At 38.9% G+C, this 21,638-nt stretch overlaps 1 protein-coding gene across 5 annotated transcripts in view; it reads left to right on the forward strand.

Moving 5' to 3' along the window:
* KHDRBS2 (KH RNA binding domain containing, signal transduction associated 2) overlaps nucleotides 1-19,882 on the forward strand; it is a 449,732-nt gene extending 429,850 nt beyond the window's left edge. The window contains exons 8-11 of one of the 5 annotated variants that reach the window (XR_016281791.1): nucleotides 1,535-1,593; nucleotides 17,968-18,028; nucleotides 18,454-18,543; nucleotides 19,807-19,882. Coding sequence is in view for 2 of the 5 variants with exons in the window: in XM_089531004.1 (XP_089387130.1) it covers nucleotides 1,535-1,593; nucleotides 15,793-15,879; nucleotides 15,995-16,200 (352 nt within the window). In the remaining 3 variants the exon portion in view is untranslated. Of the gene's footprint in view, nucleotides 1-1,534; nucleotides 1,594-15,792; nucleotides 16,591-17,251; nucleotides 17,287-17,967; nucleotides 18,029-18,453; nucleotides 18,544-19,806 lie in introns of those variants that run through there. The other 4 variants (XR_016281789.1, XR_016281790.1, XM_089531004.1 and 1 more) reach the window with 4 other exon arrangements.
* The last annotated feature ends 1,756 nt before the right edge of the window (nucleotides 19,883-21,638 follow it).

Below are 21,638 nucleotides of genomic sequence, written 5' to 3' on the forward strand. Positions count from 1 at the left end.
TGATTTTGCCACTTTTTTTATGAGGGACACCATTTTACTACACCTTGTATGTAATGGGCCTTGAGTGTTCACAGAACCAAGCCCCAGCAGATACCAAGGGCTCACTGTAAAGCACATGATAGTTCCCAAGAAAGAAAGAAAAAAATAGATACAATTTAAAGATGGGGCATTTGTTTTACAATTTGTGTCAAATGAAATTAAAATTAATGCAATAAATATTAAAAGGCGCTGATGTCTAATCTATGTTAACACAGTGGGGTGGGGGGGGGGGGAGAGGCAGGCCACTGAAATTAATGGTGATTAGCAGAGATTATGTGTGACAAAGGGAATTATTTTTACAGACTTTGCTTTGCAGATGACAACAAGCCATCTGTGAAATATGGCTTTAGCTGCTATTCTGTTCCCTCTGTGCTGCCTGTGGTGATGATGGTAGCCCTTCCAGGTCTAGGCTATGAGAGTGGTTTCCTGAAATTACCATTTAACTTCCAGACACATCTGCAGTGATGTGATGCACACTGGACTTTCTTAGCTCTCTACAGAGGATATTATGCAAAGGATATTTACTTGGGGGGAAATGTTAGGATATTATTGTTACAGCACAAGGAGAAAGATACAGTGATTCACATCCACTTTTAGGATCTAAGCTGTTCCTAGTTATGAATCACATCTTAAAAGGAAACATGCAGGTCAAGACAAAAATTAGTTCCAAACAATCAAAAAGTAACTTTTTAAATGGTAAAACTTTAATCAGGAACTATTGTGATTGGATTGTTTCAAGTCCTGCTTGGAATATTCAGTTCAAGTCAATGATGGAAAAAGTATTTGTAAATGTTTGGAAAATGTATGGAAAATGGTCAGGAAACTCTGACAAGAAGAATCCTAGATGAGTGAGAATCTTCACAGTTCACAGTCTCCCCACACACACACAGAAAACAGCATATTCTCGAAGGAAGAATGCTATCTGCTATGCAGGAAGCTTGTTTTCTGCACCAACATTTTCTGCGCAGATTATGCTGTCTTTATCACAAACAGTGTCCTTTTTTGCACAGAATAAGATCCAAATTGTGAATAGCTTTCAAAAAATGTGCAATTTTAAATGAGTTTCTCACTATGAAGAGAAAAGTGGTAAAATTATGCTTTCTTGCTTGTGAGAATGTAATCTATGATCATTTATATCCCCTAGTTTAAGTTAACAGGAAGGAAAGGAACTAATTGCATAGGTATTGTAAGGATAATCTGTCATGAAAATATTCTTTCCATGTTTTTTCAGCAAGACCACTGCTGGTAAGGGTTGTTTTTATTGAAGAAAAGAAGAAGAAGAGCACTGCAATCTACAATATATAGCATTTTATTTTTCATTCCAGGTTTTGCTTTTAAAGATTGAATTAAATGAATTGCTCTTCTGGCTTTTGGCGGGGAGGGGTTGGGGGGGCTGGGGAAAATAACAAACTTTCATTTTCATGTGCTGTTTTGATTTAGGAGTTTGAAGCTTTCTTTTTGCAATAACTTTACTTGCTGTCTGAATCTATTGCAGCCTGCCTGAATATTATGACTATGGTCATGGAGCAAGTGAAGATGCTTATGACAGCTACGGTAAGGCCTGTTCTATTTTTGGTAAAAGTGTGAAGTCAGAATACCAATCACTCAGTGACATGCTAGAATTACTTGTACATTCTTCCTCTTCTGCCTTTGTAGCAGCCAAGCTAAGCTGATTTATGTCATTCTGAGGTAAAATATGTCTTGTGGGACTGAGGCCAGAAAACTGAACAAATCCATTTTGATCAGAATTTCTTAAAGGTATTAATCCATGGTTGTACGTCAGATTTCAAAGCAATGGTGAAAATGCTGATTAGTACCCAAATGTATTTTGTGGTGACAGCTGTCAGTCTTACAGATGTGAAAACAGTGTCGCGTGTATCTGATAGTTCATACATTAATAATAAATTAAAATAGAAAAATATAGCATACCATATCCACAATGCTTCACTCTTTTTTTAAAAGCAGATATATCCTCAATCAAAATGCATTTTTTCCAAAAAGAATTTATTGAATGTATGGCTTCATTCCTTCCCTTCAGCTGATGACAAGGAATCGATTCTGCTGTGAGGCAACATATATTTTCTCTGCCCCTCCTTACAAATTGATTAATAGTCTTTTCACTGTTGCAAACAAAAGGAGTCAATTGACCAGAGGAGGGGGAAGAGAACCTGGACAGGGTTGCTTTTGTTGTTCTTGTTGTATGGGTTATCTCAAAAGTAATTTCTGGTACAGACCAGCATGAAAAGCTGGCTTCCAGACAACTTGGGAGCATGGCATATGCATGATGCATGCCCCCATGACACCCAGAACCCAGCTTCATGCCACCCTTCTGCCCGTATGGCAGCCAGCTTCCGGGGCCTCTGGCAGCACAGCATTTAGATGCCATGCACTGCCAGAGAACCATAAAGACATGGCAGGATAGGAAAAGCTGGCTTTTTGCCGGCGCAACTGCTGGAACTTTACTTTCTTTCCAGGCTTGAATTCCTTGCCTAAGAAAACCCTATTAAATTCATGAGGTTGTCATAGGTCAACAGGCAATTTGAAGGCACATACATACATAGACACATGCGCACACACAAAAGAATAAGCCATCTGCGTTTCCTTTAGGCTCAGTTGACCGTAACAGAACAGGATTGAAGCTACAGTCTTATATCCACCTTGCTGGCAGTAAGCCTTGCGGAACTACATTCGCATGGTTTCTGAGTAGATGTGTATTGTGTGGCCAAGTATGAACTGTATGCAATTATTGAAATCAACAATTACAGTGTAATTCTATGCACGTGAGTTCAGAAGTGAGTTCCACTGAATTAAGTAGTAAATTAGTATAATATTGCCACAAGGTCTTGATGAATTTTTAAATGCTTAGTTGTAGATCACCTGGTGCTAGAAAAAGTCTATATGAAACATATGTTGCCCAGAGTTCCCTTGGCTCGGTTGCATCTGCACTGCAAAAACAAAAGCAAACAAACAAAAAACCACCATAGATTTTGTGGGTTTTTCTGGCTATGAGGTCATGTTCTAGAAGAGTTTATTTTTCCCCTAATGTTTCGCCAGCAGCTGTGGCTGGCATCTTCAGAGAATGCTGGCGTGAGAGAGAGTGAGGTATATATACTCTTGGTTGAGAGAAAGCAATTTACATGTTAATTTTTGTATTGTTCTGTTGTTGAATGCCAAGGCCTCTGGGTGTCTATTTGTCTGTTGGGAAACCTCCCTGACCCTTAGTGGTTTTCATTTGCATGAGCTGTGTCTCAATTTTGGTGTTTTTCAGGACTGGAAGCAAAACTTTGTTTATTTTTAGGGTTTCTTCTTTTCTGTTGAAATTGTCCAGGTGTTTATGGATTTCAAAGGCTTCCCAGTGCATTCTGACCTGATAGTTGTTGGCATGGTCACGAATGTCAGTGTTTTCAAACAGCATTTTATGCCCAGGATGGTTTATAATGTGTTCTGCTACTGCTGAATGTTCTGGCTGAACCAGTCTGCAGTGTCTCTTGTGTTCCTTGATACCTGTTTGAACACTGTGTTTGGCGCTCCCTATTTAGATTTGTCTGCAGCTGCACAGTATGTGGTAAACTCCTGCAGCTGTGAGAGGGCCTCTCCTATCCTTCACTGCACTGGTAGATCGGGCCAAAATTCTGCAGTGCGGATGCAGTACTAGAGTTTTCTGACTTCAGAATAACTGCTTACCATATTGATGTTTTGAATAACTTTTCAGCCTTCAGCCATTAATATTTCTTTAAACCAACATGAGGTAAAACTTTGGCTTTATTCTAATGAAGTTTGCTCTACCAGGCCACAATAGGAGCAGGCCTTCTCTATGCCTGCTCCAAATCTCATTTCATGATATGCAATTTCTCATGGCTTACAAGATTTAGGCTCCAAGATCTTATAAAATGGTTCTCTATCCTTCTGCCTTGTCCCAAGCCATTCAGGTAGTAGGAAACATTCCTTTTCCCCTAGCCACAACAGCCTTCCTGACTTCTAGTATGACTAGTTTTAGGTGGCATGGACTTTTACTTCAATTTAAAACATGTCAGAAATAGATCAAACAGAGGGGCTTAGAGCACCAAGTCAGATAAACAAAATGCATAGGAATAATGAAAGTATTTGCCAACTGACAGTTCCAAAAATAATTGTATTTGTTCAGTTGTTAAGCAAATATCAGTCCAAGCAAAGATTCAGCCTATTCATGGTAGATTTAAAATCATGATTCCCTGAAACAATAATGGCATATAATGATGCCAGCAAATGATGCTTTGTGGGGGCGGGGAGTGACATTTTTCCAGTTAGTCTTCACTACATGTGTAAAGTTATGGATTGATAAAGGTGAGCTGTAGCTAAATGGATGGACTAATGTCAGTCTCATGCATTCTTTACCCTTTTCTTGCAGGCTTGTTAAGCCTGTTAGACTTTATTAGTTGCTAGGGATAGAAAGAAGTATGAAATGATGGTGTGAATTATTGTGAGGACTCTCAGTGTCATGAAGTTAGTGGTAGCAGGAGAAAGTTATGATACTTCCCCATGTTGTTCCTAAACCACAGTGGCATTTGGAAGGATTTTTATCTCATCTCCAAAATCAAAGATTACCAATATAGTCTATAATCTTCCTCATTCCCTCACCTTATAAACAACTGGTAAAATGAATTCCTCTTCCCATTTCTGCTTGGGAGGGTCCCATTTATCTCTCACTCATGCCAGCAGAGTGAGGCAGACAGACAGAACTATCTTGTATACATTATATGAAACGAGAATTATATTAAATGCAATCATGTATATAGTTAATATTAAAACTAATAATGATGATGCAATTATATGGATTTATGTGATCTTTTCTGTGCTTGCTATTTGCTGCATTTCAGCGCAGCCAAGACAGAAAACTTATCTCATCTATGTCTCACTGATATGAAGTGATTTGATTTCTGTGAGACTGCTGCACAATTATTTGGAATCCCTGGTACACTTATAGAAAGCATTGAACTCCAGAAAAATTTACTTTTGGGTGAACATGTTTAGGATAGCAGCATACAAATGCAATTGTAACTCCTTAGAATGAAAGGAGCAACCGTGGATTGTATCCGCTTTGTCATCTACCAGTAGAATGGACACAACTGATAGAATGAAGTTCTTATCCCACACAGCCCCATATGCCTCCTTCCATTTCTGCTTTGGAGGGTTGGAATCCCATCCAGAGAAGGTATGAAGGGGGCTGCAAGGGAAACAGAGGAATGGAAAATTCCATTGCACAAGGAGAAATCCATTTGTAAGATATTGAATGAAGTAGCAAGAAGATTCACTTCTAAGAAAATGTGTTTAAGACAGGGGACGCTATCACATGGAGGAAGCAAGTGTCATAAAAACATGATTAAAACATGATAATAGCATGATCGGGGGGGGGGAGATTATCATCCCTATGTGCTTCTCCCATTTGTGTCCTATTTGTAAACTGTAATGGACGTGTCTTTGGGTAATAACTGGAGTTTCCATTATTACCCAGTGATATGCCCATTACAGTTTACGCATGGGACACGAATGGGAGAAGCACATGGGGGTGTGATAATCTTCCCCCCGATCATGCTATTATCATATTTTAATCAGGTTTTCATGATGCTTGCCTCCCATGTGATAAGAGTCCAGGATTGTACTGAGAACATATTTATTTATTTCACCTCATTTTCACTAGAAAGATAGGAGGAATCTTTAAAAGAACAGTTGGGCTATGCTTTTCTCGCAGTATGCAGTATATGATCAAAGAACAAATATCCCCATTTTCCTGTTCATGGCCAGTCAATCTGGCCATCTAATCCACTAGCACTATAATTCCTCTTAATACATGTATACACAGACACTTTTGGTTGATTCTTCTGTCTATCAATAGGTTCTTCATTCTGATGTTGTAAATTATACGGGCAAAAAGTATTATGATCTAAATTAATAAAAAATGAAAAATGTTCCCTCTCTTACATGGTTAGATTTTTATGGCAAGGATATATTTTTCTACCAAACTCTAAAGGGATGAAATGCCAAGAATGCTGACTATTCCTGAACTTTGCTAGTGGCTCTGCTGCCTTAATAAGCACAATGAGTAATTGGATGCAGTTCTTAGTGATATAGCTAAAAGTTTGCATTTGATCTTGGGTTTTACAGAACACCCCATGGAATGCTTGTCCTCTTTTTCACTCCTGCCCTCTCTCCTATTCTTTCTTCAGATTTTCTTAGTCTTCTTAAGAAATGAATCCTCTCCTTTGGAGTTTGAGGTAGCAGCCTCCCTATAGGCCAATTAAAACTCCTTTCTCCAAAGATAGACCTAAAGGGTGGTTTAGTAAATCCTTTGGTATCTCCCCTTTGACAAATGGTTGCAGTGCAGAAGTGCAGATAATTTCTACTGAGAAGCACCTCCCTATGCACAACTGGATATTTATCTCTTATCAGATAAGGACTTATTCTTGTCTGATTCAATCAGAATTTGAAAGAATTCAGGATCTTAATTACATGGTTCCAGTTTTGGAACTCTTTATGACACCTGTGAGTCATAACTGTTTTTAGAGCTTTGCACTAATGATCACATTTTCAATTAAGTACGTCTAATACAATTGATGATCACACAGTGTTTTTGGTGTTTAGGTATTCTCCCCATTTTCCATTTCAGCTCTTCTGCCCTTCAGGGAGGTGGTTATTTTATGTTAATGTCATGTAATACTAATATTACACAGTATACTAATTAGTACGCACAGTATACTAATATTAAAACACAAAACGTCTCCTGCCAGACACAGTGCATTGGGTTAAAAAAGGCCACTTTATTTTACCTAAAACCTACTTAACTGGGATGAATCTGTAAGGAAGCGAGGGGGGGCAACCCAGTGTGAGATCAGCTGAGTCCAGGTGTCATGCCTTGACAACTCCTCAGCCTTCTGATGGGTGAAACAGATGAGCCCTGAGGCATCCAATAACTGAGTTGCTCCCCAATCAGCTATCTACTCGAAAGTACCCTCTCCAAATCGCAGGTCTTTTTAAGTAAAGGCAAAACCCTCAAATCCATTCCAAGGGTTGACTCCCTCCCCACCCAAAGGTTTCAAGACCTAAACAGGCAGTTCCATAGCCTTGCCCTTCACAAAAAGGGTGCCAAGGCATACGTCAGAAGTCTTACTTACTCCCCTCGCCTGCTATACTGCATTACATAAGAACTGCATTACTTCTGTAGTGCAGATTAGACCAGAGATGTATCTGCAACAAATGACAGCTTGTTTAAAGCCTATTTAAACAAATGGCTACACAAAAGACAGCCTGTTTAAAGACTCTACCTATACCCAATAATCAAAGTCATCAAGATATAATGTGGGGTAGACCAAAAAAAAAAAAAAAAACCCATGGAAAGAGGGAGAAAATTGCCACCAGCAATATTGATACTGTATTGAAGGTGGGAAGATAGACAAAAATCAAGATGCAAAAAGGATACAAAGATGACTGGTAAGCACTATATAATTTCAGGTTCCATGCACCCCTCCCCCCCCCCATGCACTACATCATGGCGCCTTGTGCCACACGCAGTTAATCTTGGCATCTCTGCCATAGAGGCCATCAAAAACAGCACACACACACACACCACACCATTCACTGTGAGGGTCCAGAGTCACATTTTGAGTTTATGTGCTTGTGAACAACCATAGTATAATGCTTCACATGTACAAATAAAAAGACATAGCAGAGGGTCTGGGGTGAGAATGGATTCCCTGTGGTCCTGGAGTTGTTGCAACTAAATCTGCAATCATCCCTTCTATTGGATGGGGCTGATGGAATTAGGGGCCTGAACAAACAGGCCAAAATAAAAGTTGCTTTGGGTCACTTTGGAGGTATGCTGTTTAAATGATGCATGCATCTTAAGAGGCTGGAAGCCGTGCTAAATCCATGCTCCAGTCCTAAGGACTGGAGTGCAGCTTTGGTGCAGCTTTTGGCCTCTTAAGACGTGCGTATCATTTAAACAGCATACCCGAAGCAGCTTTATTTTGGCCTGTCTGTTCAGGCCCTAGCATTCAACAGTATCTGAAGAACTGTAGGTTGGCCATCCCTGCTGTAGTTCATCCATTCAACTCACTGCCTCATTCATAGAGAGGGTTCCTAATCACATCAGGATATCATGATCTTTTCCTGGAGATATCATGGTCTTTTCCTTAAATGAATGTCAAGACTTAAGGGAAGAGTACTGGACACAGTCTAAAAATGTTCGTGTTTGGAGCTGGGGAGAGGAACAAAGGACAAATTTTGGTTTACTATAGTAGCCAATCAAAAATTGTGGTTTCCAGGAACTTAACACCTTCTCTAAAAAGTAGGGTATCTATCTTACACTAGATACCCTACTTTTTAGAGATGGTGTTAAGTTCCTGGAAACCACAATTTTTTGATTGGCTACTATAGTAAACCGAAATTTGTCAACACTTGTTGATTATGATCTTGACACACCAAACTATGTTCCTATTGTATTCATGCTCTCATTAATTAGTATCTTAAAGATATAAGGACCACTTAATTAAAAGATATCAAAATTTTAATCAGAACATCAAATGATGTAACTATATATATATGTATATATATCATACTTAACACATTGTTGTGGGATCAGAACATTCTCTTTCTATCCATGCCACAGATGATGCATCAATAAAACCATGCTCCCAGCACCTACAGGAAGTCTACTCAAAGCCCTGCAAATGTAATGGCAAAGCAGCAATGTGAATGTTAAGTAACACTGCTGAAATAATAATAAGCAACTGTCAATTGATCAGAAACCAAGGAGGCTGGCAGCTAGTGATAATAGCAATTAACTTCCTATTCCCCATTTAATGGTGGGTTGCTATATTGATTCAGTGAAAACATAGCAAATTGGAAGTATCCACATTAATAAAAGGTTCTTGCTCATGCATTTAATACGTGTGGTTTTGGAACAAAATCCCATAATTCTTGATTAACTTGTAGCCACCATTACTCATGTTCTTTGTTTTCCAGTTTGTGGAGCTCTCCTATAAAAGGCTGCAGTAACACCCAGCCTCTTACAATGCATTGCTTCCATACCCACCCGCCACATACACACTTCACATTTCAAGTGTACTTGGGCTGTGATCCAGTGAGGATCACAGCCTAATTAATAGAACAATCCTATTAAGATTAGAAGGAGTGAAATTTCATACCTTCTTCAGCAGTGCATATCATGAACTGGACTAACAAGGTGAGCTAGGCTGATAAATGCCATTATTTTTAATAGTCTCCTGCAAGTGTCAATGGGAGCAAAACATGCTAGTTGATAAGGAAAAGAAGCATCATCTGCTGTAGTGGCTCTCCAGACATTTGTTGGATCTCATTCCTCATAGTACAGGATGAGGGATGATGGGTACTGCAGTTGAACAATATCTGCAGGGCCCTAAATTGCTTGGCAGTGCTCTGTTGGATTAAGAAATTGTGACAAGGGTCCAATCAGCACTGCAGAAATAATGCAATTTAACACGACTTTAACTGTCATCACTCAATATGAAGAAATTCTGGGATTTGTTAGTTTGTGAGATATTTAGCCACCTCTACCAGAAAGGTCTGGTGCCACAACAAACAACAAATCTCAGGATTCCATAGGATGGAGCCATGGAAGTTAAAGCAGTGTCAAACTGCATTACTTCTGCAGTGCAGATTAGACTGGAGATGTATCTGCAACAAAATTGTCCTAAAGAGCAAATGACAGACATATCTAGCCCAAATGTCATTACCAAAATATTCATCTCTGGGGAGGGCAGGAGGGACAGAGGTGCTCTCAAGGCAAAGGCATGGGCCTCGTGAGGCTAGAGGAGGAAACACTTGCATCTGGTGGAATTATTGCTTTGTGGCATCCCCTGCAACCTCCCAGAGTTTCTTTAGAGGTTATAGATGGTGGATATCAGTGCTGTGGGTCCAGCTATAGGAAAATAGCTGATTGCTTCTCCTCCTCCACCGTCACACTCCACTGGGTAGTAAATGGCCATGTCGAGTGGGGTCCAAACAGATAAAAGGTGGGTTAGAAGGGGAGTTTGACCATTGTGTAAGGTTAGTAGAGGAAATATGACCTACCTCTGCATAAATCATTAACAGGATACCAGGCTTTGTGTATTTCATCCTTGCCTATGGGAATTTTCAAAAGTCCACCTCCCCATTTGGGTAGGCTTATGTAAGTTTTTAATGGTTTTTCACATTTGGAAATTTTGGGGAGGGGGATTCATTTGTCCAAATTATTTCATTTTACATCAATGCATTCTATTTTTGCACAAAAATGGATTTTGACCAAAAGACATGTTTGGTACAAAATGAATTTTCACCACCCAAAAGTCCTCCAATCTAAAAAAAAGAAAATGCAGGCAAACTGTTTTAAAATTCTCCTTTCTTAACATCAAGGATGAAAAAAATGCAAATATTCTTTACATCCCCTTTGTAGACATTACTGTAACCAGAAGGAGAAAATGGAAACACACCATGGTATGTCATGGTGATGAAGTACAGATTTACTCCACTGGAAAGGCTGATAAAACTTTGCCATGTTAAAGGATAACTAATCGGTCTTGTGTGCCCTTACATTTGTACTTGACCTACCCAATCTGTTGTGTCTTTCAAGCAGAACCTGACACGTCTGTTATTTGTCACTGACCCATGTGAAAAGACATCATATACTCTCTTGTTGTCTAATTGGTGTCTCGACCGTAGGCTGCTTGCTAGTTTGTTCATGCAGGTGCACAACTTAGATCATTGATTTGATTCATTTGGGAATGAGACTGCATATATGATTGTGCATATTTTACTTCTTTAGTTTACTAATCACAAGCTGTCTACTTTCCACCAAGTTCTTACTGCTACAGGAGTTCTTCCTATAAAAATGCTAAAGAACTAGCCATTGATGGAAATGGTCACAGTGACCTAAAATCTAAACAAAATGGAGAGAGAGAAATGAAACCCCACAAAGCCCAGTTACCTCACCAATTGCTAATCGTCTAATTGCTCCTCATATATAATGCATGGGAAAATATCTCTGGGGAACATTTCAAAAGAGTAGGAATAATGATTTCAAGCGCACAGTCCAGAACTGAAAGGACCCAATCAGGAGCTCTTTCAGTAATTGAAAGATGACTCCCAGAAAGAGAAAAAAATCTTTGGTAATATTCTCAGTCCCATATTAAATCCCAGGTATTTGGAATGATGATTTCTGTCTCTGATTTGCATAGGATGGTGTCTTTTTGCTGAGACAAAAAGGTCTGGAATCCTACACAGGCTTCTTAGGTATATTTGTGTAACTAAGTAACATCTCCCAGCCAAACTTGCCCCCAACCTACTTTACCAGGCATCAGCTGCACTGAGAGAAGGAGGTATGTTCTGCTGGAATTTGGGACATGAGTGGATGCTGTTTCCACCCCCTCCAACCAATGAGCAAGTCTGCAACACAGAAGTGCAAAGTGGACTCTTCTGATTGTCACAGCCTTCCTTGGAGGTCAGAAATTGTCATCCACCCATGGCCCAATCTATGTCAGAATGTACCTGCTTCTCTTGGTGCAGCTGCTGCTCACAGTTATGATCGTAACACAATTGTAACTGTGTATGAATTGTAAATATGGATGCATAATTCCAAGTTACACATCTGTAAGTGGGAATTCTGGACATAATTAATTGTATCTTATTGATAATTATATCTTCCCTGGCTGGATAGATCCCCTCCCAACAGTTCTTCAAGCACAGCTAGTGCATAGCCCATTCAGACTACAGTCTGATACTAATCAATAAGAAAAGAGAATTCAGGGGGACTTCATTGGGAGAAGACATGAGTAGGATTAGACTTTAAACCGTGAGTATAGGAATAGACATTCATGGCACAGTCTTATACATGTATAAACAGACATAAGTCCCACAGAGTTTAATAGTGCTTGCTTTTGTGCAAGTGGGTATACAGTAATAGCATCTGCCTAGAAATTAGTAAGTTGGGCAGAGACAGAGGGTCAGACTTTTGAAATGATGTAATGCTAGTAAGAAACCTTTGATTTCTTATGCAATTAAGCACAGACACACTGGCCTGTTTGGTTGTCACAATATGCCAGATTGCCACAGGAATCCTAGCTTATATAGATGACAAGCACAATGTCAGTGCACACTGCTCAATTGTGCTCTAATGGCACAAGAAATCACAGATCTTATACCTTTGATTGGTTTGACATGATATCCAAACCTGGCAGGGTTTAGCCAATGGTTTAGCTCTCCCCCAATATGCCAGAGAAGTAACCAAAGAACAAACCATGGTATATTTTTCTGGTTTGTAAAGAGGGAGACATGGTTCAGGTGTCACACTAAGCAAGCCACAGACAAACATTCCATGGATTTCTTTAGCCATTCCCACTGCTGGTGAGAGCAATCAGCAAGCATGCACCAGTCTACTGACTCATTCACTGAAAGTCTCTGCTCATGGGAGTACCTTAAAATACAAGAAAATGATATGTACATTCAGCCCTCCATATCTATGAATTCTTTAACCATGGATTCAGCCATCCACAGTTTGAATTTTTTTTAAAAAAATAATAAATTATTATTATTTATAACACTGAAACAATTCTACTAGGCCATTGTATATAATGGGACTTCAGCACCAATGGATTTTTGTATCCAGGATTGTTGGGGTGTGAATATCCTAGAACCAAACCCCAGTGGATACCAAGGGCCCACTATGCAATAAATTCTTTTTCATTTTTAAAAAGAGTTTCAAACTTTTCAAGAACATCAAGTTATGTTAACATTGTTAACACTACTGAATAATTTTCTACACTTATTTTTGCAGGACCCCCCCCCCCATCACTGTCTTTGTCAAGATGCTGCTTTCAATATAAACTAACATTCCAAGATTATTATTGTTTATTTTAAATTACCTAGCGTCATCTAATCACACGTTTTCTCTACAAAAAGTAGTCACTAGTGATTAAGAAAAACATAATCATTAAATTAAAAGCTTGGTTAAATCAAATTAAAAAGTTTAATGACTCAGTGTCTTCTGGAGCTTTTGTAATGTAAATTATCAGTCATTTGCCGAATTAAAAAGAACACTTTTTCTAGGAATTACAGACTACGTCACATTTTCACAATATTAAAATCCTGTCAAATCTCTGCCTTAGTTTACCCATATAAATTATCCCTAACATTCTCTCATAACTTGGAAAGAAGATGGTTGGCAGCACACCCGACACCTTTTGTGCTCTAGATTTTTGCTCCCTCCTGCTAATTTAATTAGAAGTTGCATTTATGCAGTGTTTGAACTACAGAGCCTAGTCTAAAAGATGGGACCAGATGGACGGGGAAAACAGTGATTGTCTGCTTGAGGGTCTGGAGCAGGAGGCCTTCCCCCAACAAGGATCTCTCTCTCTCTCTCTCTCTCTCTCTCTCTCTCTCTCTCTCTCTCTCTCTCTGTCTCTCTCTCTCGCACACACACACACACACACACACACACACACTGACTTGACCCTGTTTGTTTTGGCACTTCTGTTATTACTTAAAGCAAAAACTTCTGTCACATATCCAAACACATATGTATTTTATCATCTAGGTAGGTCATGGATGGAGAACCTCTATGCTTGTATCCCCCAGTCACCTTTGTGCAACACCTCTCCTTTTTGGAAAATTGACATCACATTTTCCACAGCTACAGGACACTGCTCATGGGACTCAGCAGTAGGATTCAGGCCATTGACTTATTTCTATTTCCCAAACTGCTATTCACACCAATAAGATACAGCCTTAAATAAAGCTTTACTTTAGGAGAATGATATATGAAAAATCTACTTTTAGGAGAATGGGATATGAAAAATAATTCTTCTTCCATACAGGCTTTTGATATTAGTTCAAAGCCAATTTCACACTGCCCATTTTAGAAAACAGGAAATACTTTGGGTGGAAGTTCTGTATCTTATTGTTGTGTGCCTTTGAGTCATTTTGAGTTAAAGCAACCTTTCATGGAGTTTGTAGGGCTTAGAACATGTGACTTGCCCAAGTTCACCCAGTAAGCTTCCATGGCCAAGCAGGGAATTGAACCATAGTCACCAGAGTCATACTCCAATGTTCAAACCCCTATACCATGCTGCCTCTCTTCTATACCTTGCCCTTCTCCAAAATACCTCACACTATTAAACCCGGAGGTAGGGGAATAGGGCTGTTTAGTTGCTGCCAGCCCAAAGCCCAACATCCACATGTTGGGGGATTGTCTACCAGCTGAATGCATATGGTCACAATGTGATCTGGAATAGGGTCCAACCTGGCCCTAGTGAGGAACTACACACATTTCCCATGCTTGTTTATTTCAGACACATTGATGTCAGACTGGTGAGGTTGGTATGGGCAAGGGAGCTGCTGCAGGACTGGCACCAGCTAGATATCCATCTGAAGGGAATTTCTGCTTATTTCACATTGAGAAACTCTGTTCTCTGGTTAGGATTCACAGAACCATTTGAACAAATGGGAAACTTCAGATTTTCCCCTCTAGGTACAGCCCTCTGCATTACATCTCGTGGCATCTGAAAGAGTTCCCCAATATCCAGGAGTCATCCTGGTGGGAGAGTTGTGAGCAGAAGGGTGAAAATGAAGAGACCAGTTGCATCAGCATTAATCATTGTTCTTTGGTTCCAGGCCTCTCTAAATCAGGAGTTGCAAATTTGATTGTAATGTTATCACTTTTACAACCAAAGTAATCAAATGCTTTATGTCATTAATATCTGGGCATGAAAGATAATTTTGCTATACATGTTGCATCTCTAAAGTATTGTGTGTATTTGGATCTCTATGTTTTTGAAATCCTCCCAGCCAACAGCACCATGTGTTGCGGCGAGCTCAGGAGAAGGTTACTGTATTACAGAGTCTAGAATGTAACAGCTTCAAAGAGGCAGCTAACTGAATGCATAACCTCAAATTCCTGAAAGCATCCATTACACTCCACCTCAGTGCCCCATTTATTCAGAAGACTAATGGGAAAATCAAGAGAGAAACATGGTTTGGACATCCAATTCTATTTTCCAAATCCATCAAGCATATGAGACCTATTCATGCAGCATAACACACAGCAACACTGCAGTTATCGCATCCTGGAAAAATTGGTGACGGTGACCATAAATCCACTAAAAGTCATTATGGCTCTAATTACCACATGAGATCAATTCATTACTGCTCTTGGAATCACTGATACGTATATGCTAATTAGTATATTGTCATGTTCACATAGAATTATCTGTATGTGCTGGAAAACTCTCTTCTAATGTTAGAAATTTCCACTTTACTGTTTTGTTTTGTTTTTTAGTTGCAAGTGAAAGCAGAAAAATCATAAGTATTTCCATTATTCACTTCTGACTCAAGTCCTGATCTAGTTAATGTACCAGTTGTAGAAAATGATATCCACTTTGGTGCTTTAGCATAGCGTGTTAGAAATGCAGTTATGGAATAGGTTTGGAGCCCACAGACTTAAAGCAATATTTTTTCCCCCAGTACTGATTGTGTTACCAGGAAATTGGATATTCATATCTTGCATCAAGTGAAGGGAAGAGGTGTGCTGGTTTTTACTGAAAGCTGCCTAGGCAGACAATTGACTCTTATAAATAAGGTTTTAGGGAGGACACAGAATATAGATCATAAAACCAACTTCATATTTTGTTTGCTAAATGCACGATGGGGAACCACTTGGCACATGCTTACCAAAATAAAGCCAACTTTTTCTTCTCATTTTGTCTGTTTTAGCACAAGAAGAGTGGGCCATAAGCCGTCCAAGCCTAAAGGCGCCACCTCCCAGATCAACCAGAGGGGGTTACAGGGAACACCCCTATGGTAGATATTGAAGGTCCTCCTCATCTGTGACCTCACCTTAAAGACAATTAATAACCCGTGGTCTCCACATAAACGGCAACAAGACAAGTAATAGCCCATTTCTTTTCTATCCTAGGAATTACTGCTTATGATTACCCTATATACTTCTTGTGTTTCCACATTGGAGTGACACTGGCACTAGTATTCTTTTATAACATGGACTTTAAAAGACAGTTGGCAACGTTGACTAAACCATTCAGCAAGATGATGTTCTCTCTTGGTTGTTCCTCACTGTTGTGTGTATTTTCAAAGCAAAACAGGAAACAAACAAAAAAAGCATGATGCTGCATCGTTTTCCTTACACTCTCCCCCCCATACTATAGAGGCTGAGTTTTTATTTAGGGTTGCTAAAAAAAATGTAACATGACCTTTTTGAACCAGATGATAATCAAGATGTAGATAAAATGTTTTAACCTGTCTTTTTAATATATGTTAGTTAGATTTAAGATGTTTAATATTAAGTTTGTAAAGTTCATTTTAAATGCTGTTTTAATGGGGTTGACAACAAGCAGCTACTGTATGTATGTAGCTAACTGAATTTGTCCGGTGTTTTAACCTGTATTTGTTTCGGGTTTTTATTTTTTAAAAATAATCACATAAAGTTCCATGTGTAAGCTTCTCTAAATAGGAAACCATAATTTTGTCAAATATGTTTGCCATAATTTGTCAATAAAGCTGAAACCTTTTGTAAGAAACTAAATTTGGAATTACGTGTGTTTAGCTTTAAATGCCTGCTTGATTTCTTCTTCAAGAGATGCCTAAAATGTTTTCTATATAAAATCTTTTTTTCAAAAACAAAATATTTAAATGAACCCAAGTTTGTTTTAAGAATATGTGCAAGACTTTAAAAGTTGTATTAATAACTCATGGTTGTTAAATAATTTAAAAGCTAACAAACTAAACTGTGAAATGAATCATGGATAGCAGACACTAATGTATAACATGTTAATGGGAAAAAAAGACGTGGCTTTAGAACAATAAATGGATTTTTAAACTATCCTCTAAGCTTGATTTGCTAAACACACACTCTGATTGACTTGTTTGTATTAGCATGTCTCTCGTGAGAATGTAATGGAGTTTAAAGAGGTAAGATTACGGCTTACCAGTGTTAGACTGTCTAAATGCTAGTTCTTCAACCTTTGAATTTCCCCGCACATTAAATATCCCATTCAACATGTAAGCATTGCATAGATTCACCTTATTGTTTTCACTCTGCGGAGTGTGTTGGCTGCATTTGCGTAGTTATCTAATAATTTGTCTTGACAAACCAATCATCAGTGTCACTGCCCAGTTGTTGCTATTCAACTTCAAAAACTTTATTTGTAATTTTCAGTGCTAATTATCACCTCCCTTGAAGGCAGTTTAGAGGGCTGTTATTTCTTTTGAGAATATCAGACTTGATGGCTGATGATTATTAAGGAAATATGTCGCAGGACTCAAAGGATGACTAAACGTTAAACAGGTAACATTAATAGTAACTCTGTAATTTTGAGTATGCAACAGCAATGTTAAATATTCCAAGTGATTAAGTTACTGATAGTTAAAAAAGTAAACCTGCCAAAACATAACAAATAGGTATTATAGGCTATTAAAACAACTAATTAACATTAACTAGTGGCAACAAAATTATTTTACAATATATAACCCTTGAGGCAATAAACAGAACTAAAATTAACAATAATAGTAATGCAACTCTTGCTAACAATGAATATATAACCTAAATTTTTATGACAAAAAAAGGAAGCCTTTATAGTAGGGATATCAAAACAATGGAATCTTTTAAATACAATTTTTTGTTTCTGGTGGCTTTTTGTCAATGTGATTGGTTTACTTTTTTGATGAGAACAGAACATAGGCCGGTTGCTGTTTACTCTGTGATCAAACATGCAAAGAAAGAAAAAAAAATCTCTTGCAGCTGGAGTTGCATGCTAACTTTCTTGACTAGTTTTTTGCAACATATGTCCTGTCCATTGTTTCTGCTATGTTGATTGAAGTGAACATAGTCAGCTTTACATCTGTCACACTGAATCTCATATCTCGCTATTTCAGGGATCCAAATACAATGGACAGCAAACTACAAGGTACAGCAAACCAGGTACAAAATGTTCAGGTAAGCAAAAATACCATCCTTTTTATTTGTTTTGTTTTACATAGAGGAAGTTTGGGTGACATAATTTAGTTTTCCAAGATATCTCCTTTTCCTCCTTCTCCTATGGAAATCTCTCCCATGACTGACCATTTATATTTGTTTGGGTCACAATATCACAATGCTGTTCCAATATCTACTTCAAGGTAAGCTCCACTGAACAAAGTAAAGCATAAAGATTATCAGGACCATACTGCAAGTGTGATATCACATTGGAAATACTGGTGGCATCTGATGTGTATTTCTGTCTGACAAGAATAGACTGTGTTAAGGAGGAAAGGCGTTGAGATAATGATGTTTGTTGATGTGTGCTTACATCTGCCTTCCTTTTAAACAACTTCTGGTGTCCAACAATGAACCTGAAGTATTGAGTCATTTTTCTTTTAAAGGCAAGAGTACTTCTTTTGAACCCCAACATATAAATGTTGCAAACTTCCGATCAATTGGGAGCAGAAATGCATTAAATGTGCAATTTACAGGTTTGTGGATTTTATTATTGCTAATGTTTAGTCCATCTTAGTGTTAGGTTTATATGAAATAGATTCATGGCAATAGATCTTCCTCTTGTTGATTCCTCTTTATTCCACTTTGTAGGCGAATCCCCAAATTGCCATGCCATTAGATTATATAAAGTTTGTGTCTGAAGAATTGATTACCCCAAGTCCTGCTTACAGATCTTGCATACCAGGGTAACTTTTTGTACATGTGTTCCTCCAAAGGTATTCCTCCATGTTAGACAAATATTACTCTGGAATTATCCTAGAAAAAACTTCCAAGCTCTTGGTCTCGCTTCTTTTTACTTCTCAGAGCATTTCTCAGAGCAAAGCTTGCACTGTCAAAGCTTTATGGAACTGAAACTTCCATGCAATTCAATGCATATTTATAAACTAGAAATATTAATTTATTTTAAGTGAACGATTTGTGTATCAGTATTTCTGAATGGATTATGGCAGTTCCATAACAGAATATGCTTTGTTCAGCTTCTCTGCAGAAAGCATTTTCCCCAGATAGCAGATTAGCAGGTTCACATTGCTGGTACCAAGCTAAGGACCTTAGGTTATGAGATGGATGCAACATCAATGGCAAGCCCACCAAGGAAATATGGTCCTAGCTTTGGTTTTCAAACCCACCCACCCTGCTTTTTGGAGAGAAGATATAAAAAAAAATCATACGTATTTTTTTCATGTGGTGAGAAGGGTGTAGTGTCAAAAACAAACTGCCCCAAACACCTGGAAGCATTGTGTTAGAAAAGACTGGTCAACATGATGGCCTGTTCTGACAAGGAACTTTCACTTGCTGATGATCAGGATGTCCTAGACATTTGTAGTCTTCAGATGTTAAGAATATGTTCCTTTAAATGTATTTCATAATGCCTTGCACTTGAGTTTCCTGAGTACGGTGCCTCTATGCTGCTTTAAGTTGGGGAGAGGCCAGTGGGACAAAGCAGGGTTGAGCTACAGGAAAATATTTTTTAAAAGAACCTGTGATCCCAATGCATTCAGTGCAATCTATCATTTTAACTAAGCTAATATAAGACACTTTGATGAGGCATTACCAGGAAAATGTATCAAAGCTACTCTTAGTAAAAGCAGTGTACAAGTCCAATGAATAAATATGTCAACAAGATCAAAGTCAGCCATGATTATTACCAGCACTTATTTATATTAGGCAAGAAAATAGTGTAACAGTTACTTTAAAGGTAATCCCTTTCAGCAAGTAATAAGTTACTATTTCATTCATAGGATGGTTACTGTTTCCAGAAACTTGCAAAGGCATTGAAATGGATTATGCATATAACACAAAAAGCAGATATTTAACCCAGTATGATGAGTGAAGCAAGAAAGGACAGCCTTCCTGCCTAGAAGAATATGATATTTTGGTAAGGATTTACGTCTTTACTTTTTGTGAGAATAATTGTTTTAGAATTAAAACCCAAAACAATTTTTTAGTTAATCTGTATTGATGGGACGGCTGCATACAAGGAGGACACGGTGAAAGCTTTGTTTGTTTGGACATGTATACATACTGTGACTATAATCCAACATCCCCTCTGCATAGCATAAATATCCACATGTGGAGATATGCTATGCCAGCACTACACAACCCCTTATGCAGAATATCAACATTGTGCAATACATATCAATTACTGTGTGCTGCTGTGAAATGCACAGCCACAAATGTAACTACAATGCACAACATGCAACTACAATGTTCAGCCACAATGCACAATGTGCAACTGAAATATGCAATCAGGATGCTCAAAATGCAATGCACAACTGCAATACACAATGTTGTTGTACATACAACTTCCCTTCTGCTGCTGTCAAAAGAATTCAGCTGTTGATCTAGAGCAAATAATTCACCCTACATGCATAGCATGCTTTACCTATGCATATGTCACTAACAGGATGCTGGCCTAGAGATATAGACAAAGAGACCCCTGCATGCATTTTGTTCCTTTAATAATAATAATAAATAATAAACTGTTTATTTATAGCCCGCTTTTCCTGGGAGATCAAAGCAGGTTACAACAGAGTACTACACAATGTACAATTTACAAACAGTATTCATATAAAAACCACAACAATACATCAGATTAATTAAAAACAGAATAAAATTTACAATATAAAACCGAACAAACCAGCATAATGTGCTGGTGCAATGGTGAGAGAGCAAATCTCATAACATCTCGAGGAAAGCCTGTTGAAAGAGGAAAGTTTTTAACTTCTTCCTGAACAGGTCAAGGGAGGTAACCGAGCGGAACTCACCGGGAAGAGAGTTCCAAAGCTGCGGGGCTGAGCTGGAAAATGCCCTCTGTGCAGTCACGGAATAATTCGTGTCAGGAACCCTCAAGAGTTGCTTCCCGGCCGACCTGAGAGCGCGGGGCGGATTATATGGGGAGAGGCGGTCCTTCAAGTACCCTGGGCCCAAGCCATTTAGGGCTTTATAGGTAATAACCAACACCTTGTATTGCGCCCGGAAGCGAATGGGCAGCCAATGCAGATCGTATAAGACAGGCATTATATGGCTGGTCCTGGAACATCCAGTGACCAACCTCGCTGCCATATTCTGCACCAATTGAAGCTTCTGGGTTTGGTACAAGGGTTGCCCCATGTAGAGCGCATTACAGAAATCCAACCGAGAGGTCACCAGAGCATGTACCACCGTTTCAAGGTCCCCCCGGCCCAGGTAGGGTCGCAGCTGGCGTATCAGCCGAAGCTGATAACAGGTACTCCTGACTGTCACATCCACCTGAGATGTAAGGTGGAGCGACGAGTCCAGAAGCACCCCCAGACTGCAAATTGAGTCCTTCAGGGGAAGCGTGATCCCATTCAGGACAGGTGGACAAATCTCCATCCCCGGGCCCGGGGAACCTATCATGAGTACTTCCGTTTTCTCTGGATTCAAGCTGAGTCTGTTTTCCCTCATCCAACCCATTACTGAGTCCAGACAGGCATCTAGAGGAGAGATGCCATCCCTGGTCACTACATCAGTCGGAGACACAGAGAAACATATTTGGGTGTCATCAGCATACTGATAACACCGCGCCCCGTGTCTCTGGATAATCTGTCCC

Source organism: Sceloporus occidentalis, unplaced genomic scaffold, assembly GCF_023333645.1.
Source record: "Sceloporus occidentalis isolate IW3139 unplaced genomic scaffold, rSceOcc1.0.p SCAF_6, whole genome shotgun sequence".
In the NCBI taxonomy this organism is placed as follows: Eukaryota; Metazoa; Chordata; class Lepidosauria; order Squamata; family Phrynosomatidae; genus Sceloporus; species Sceloporus occidentalis.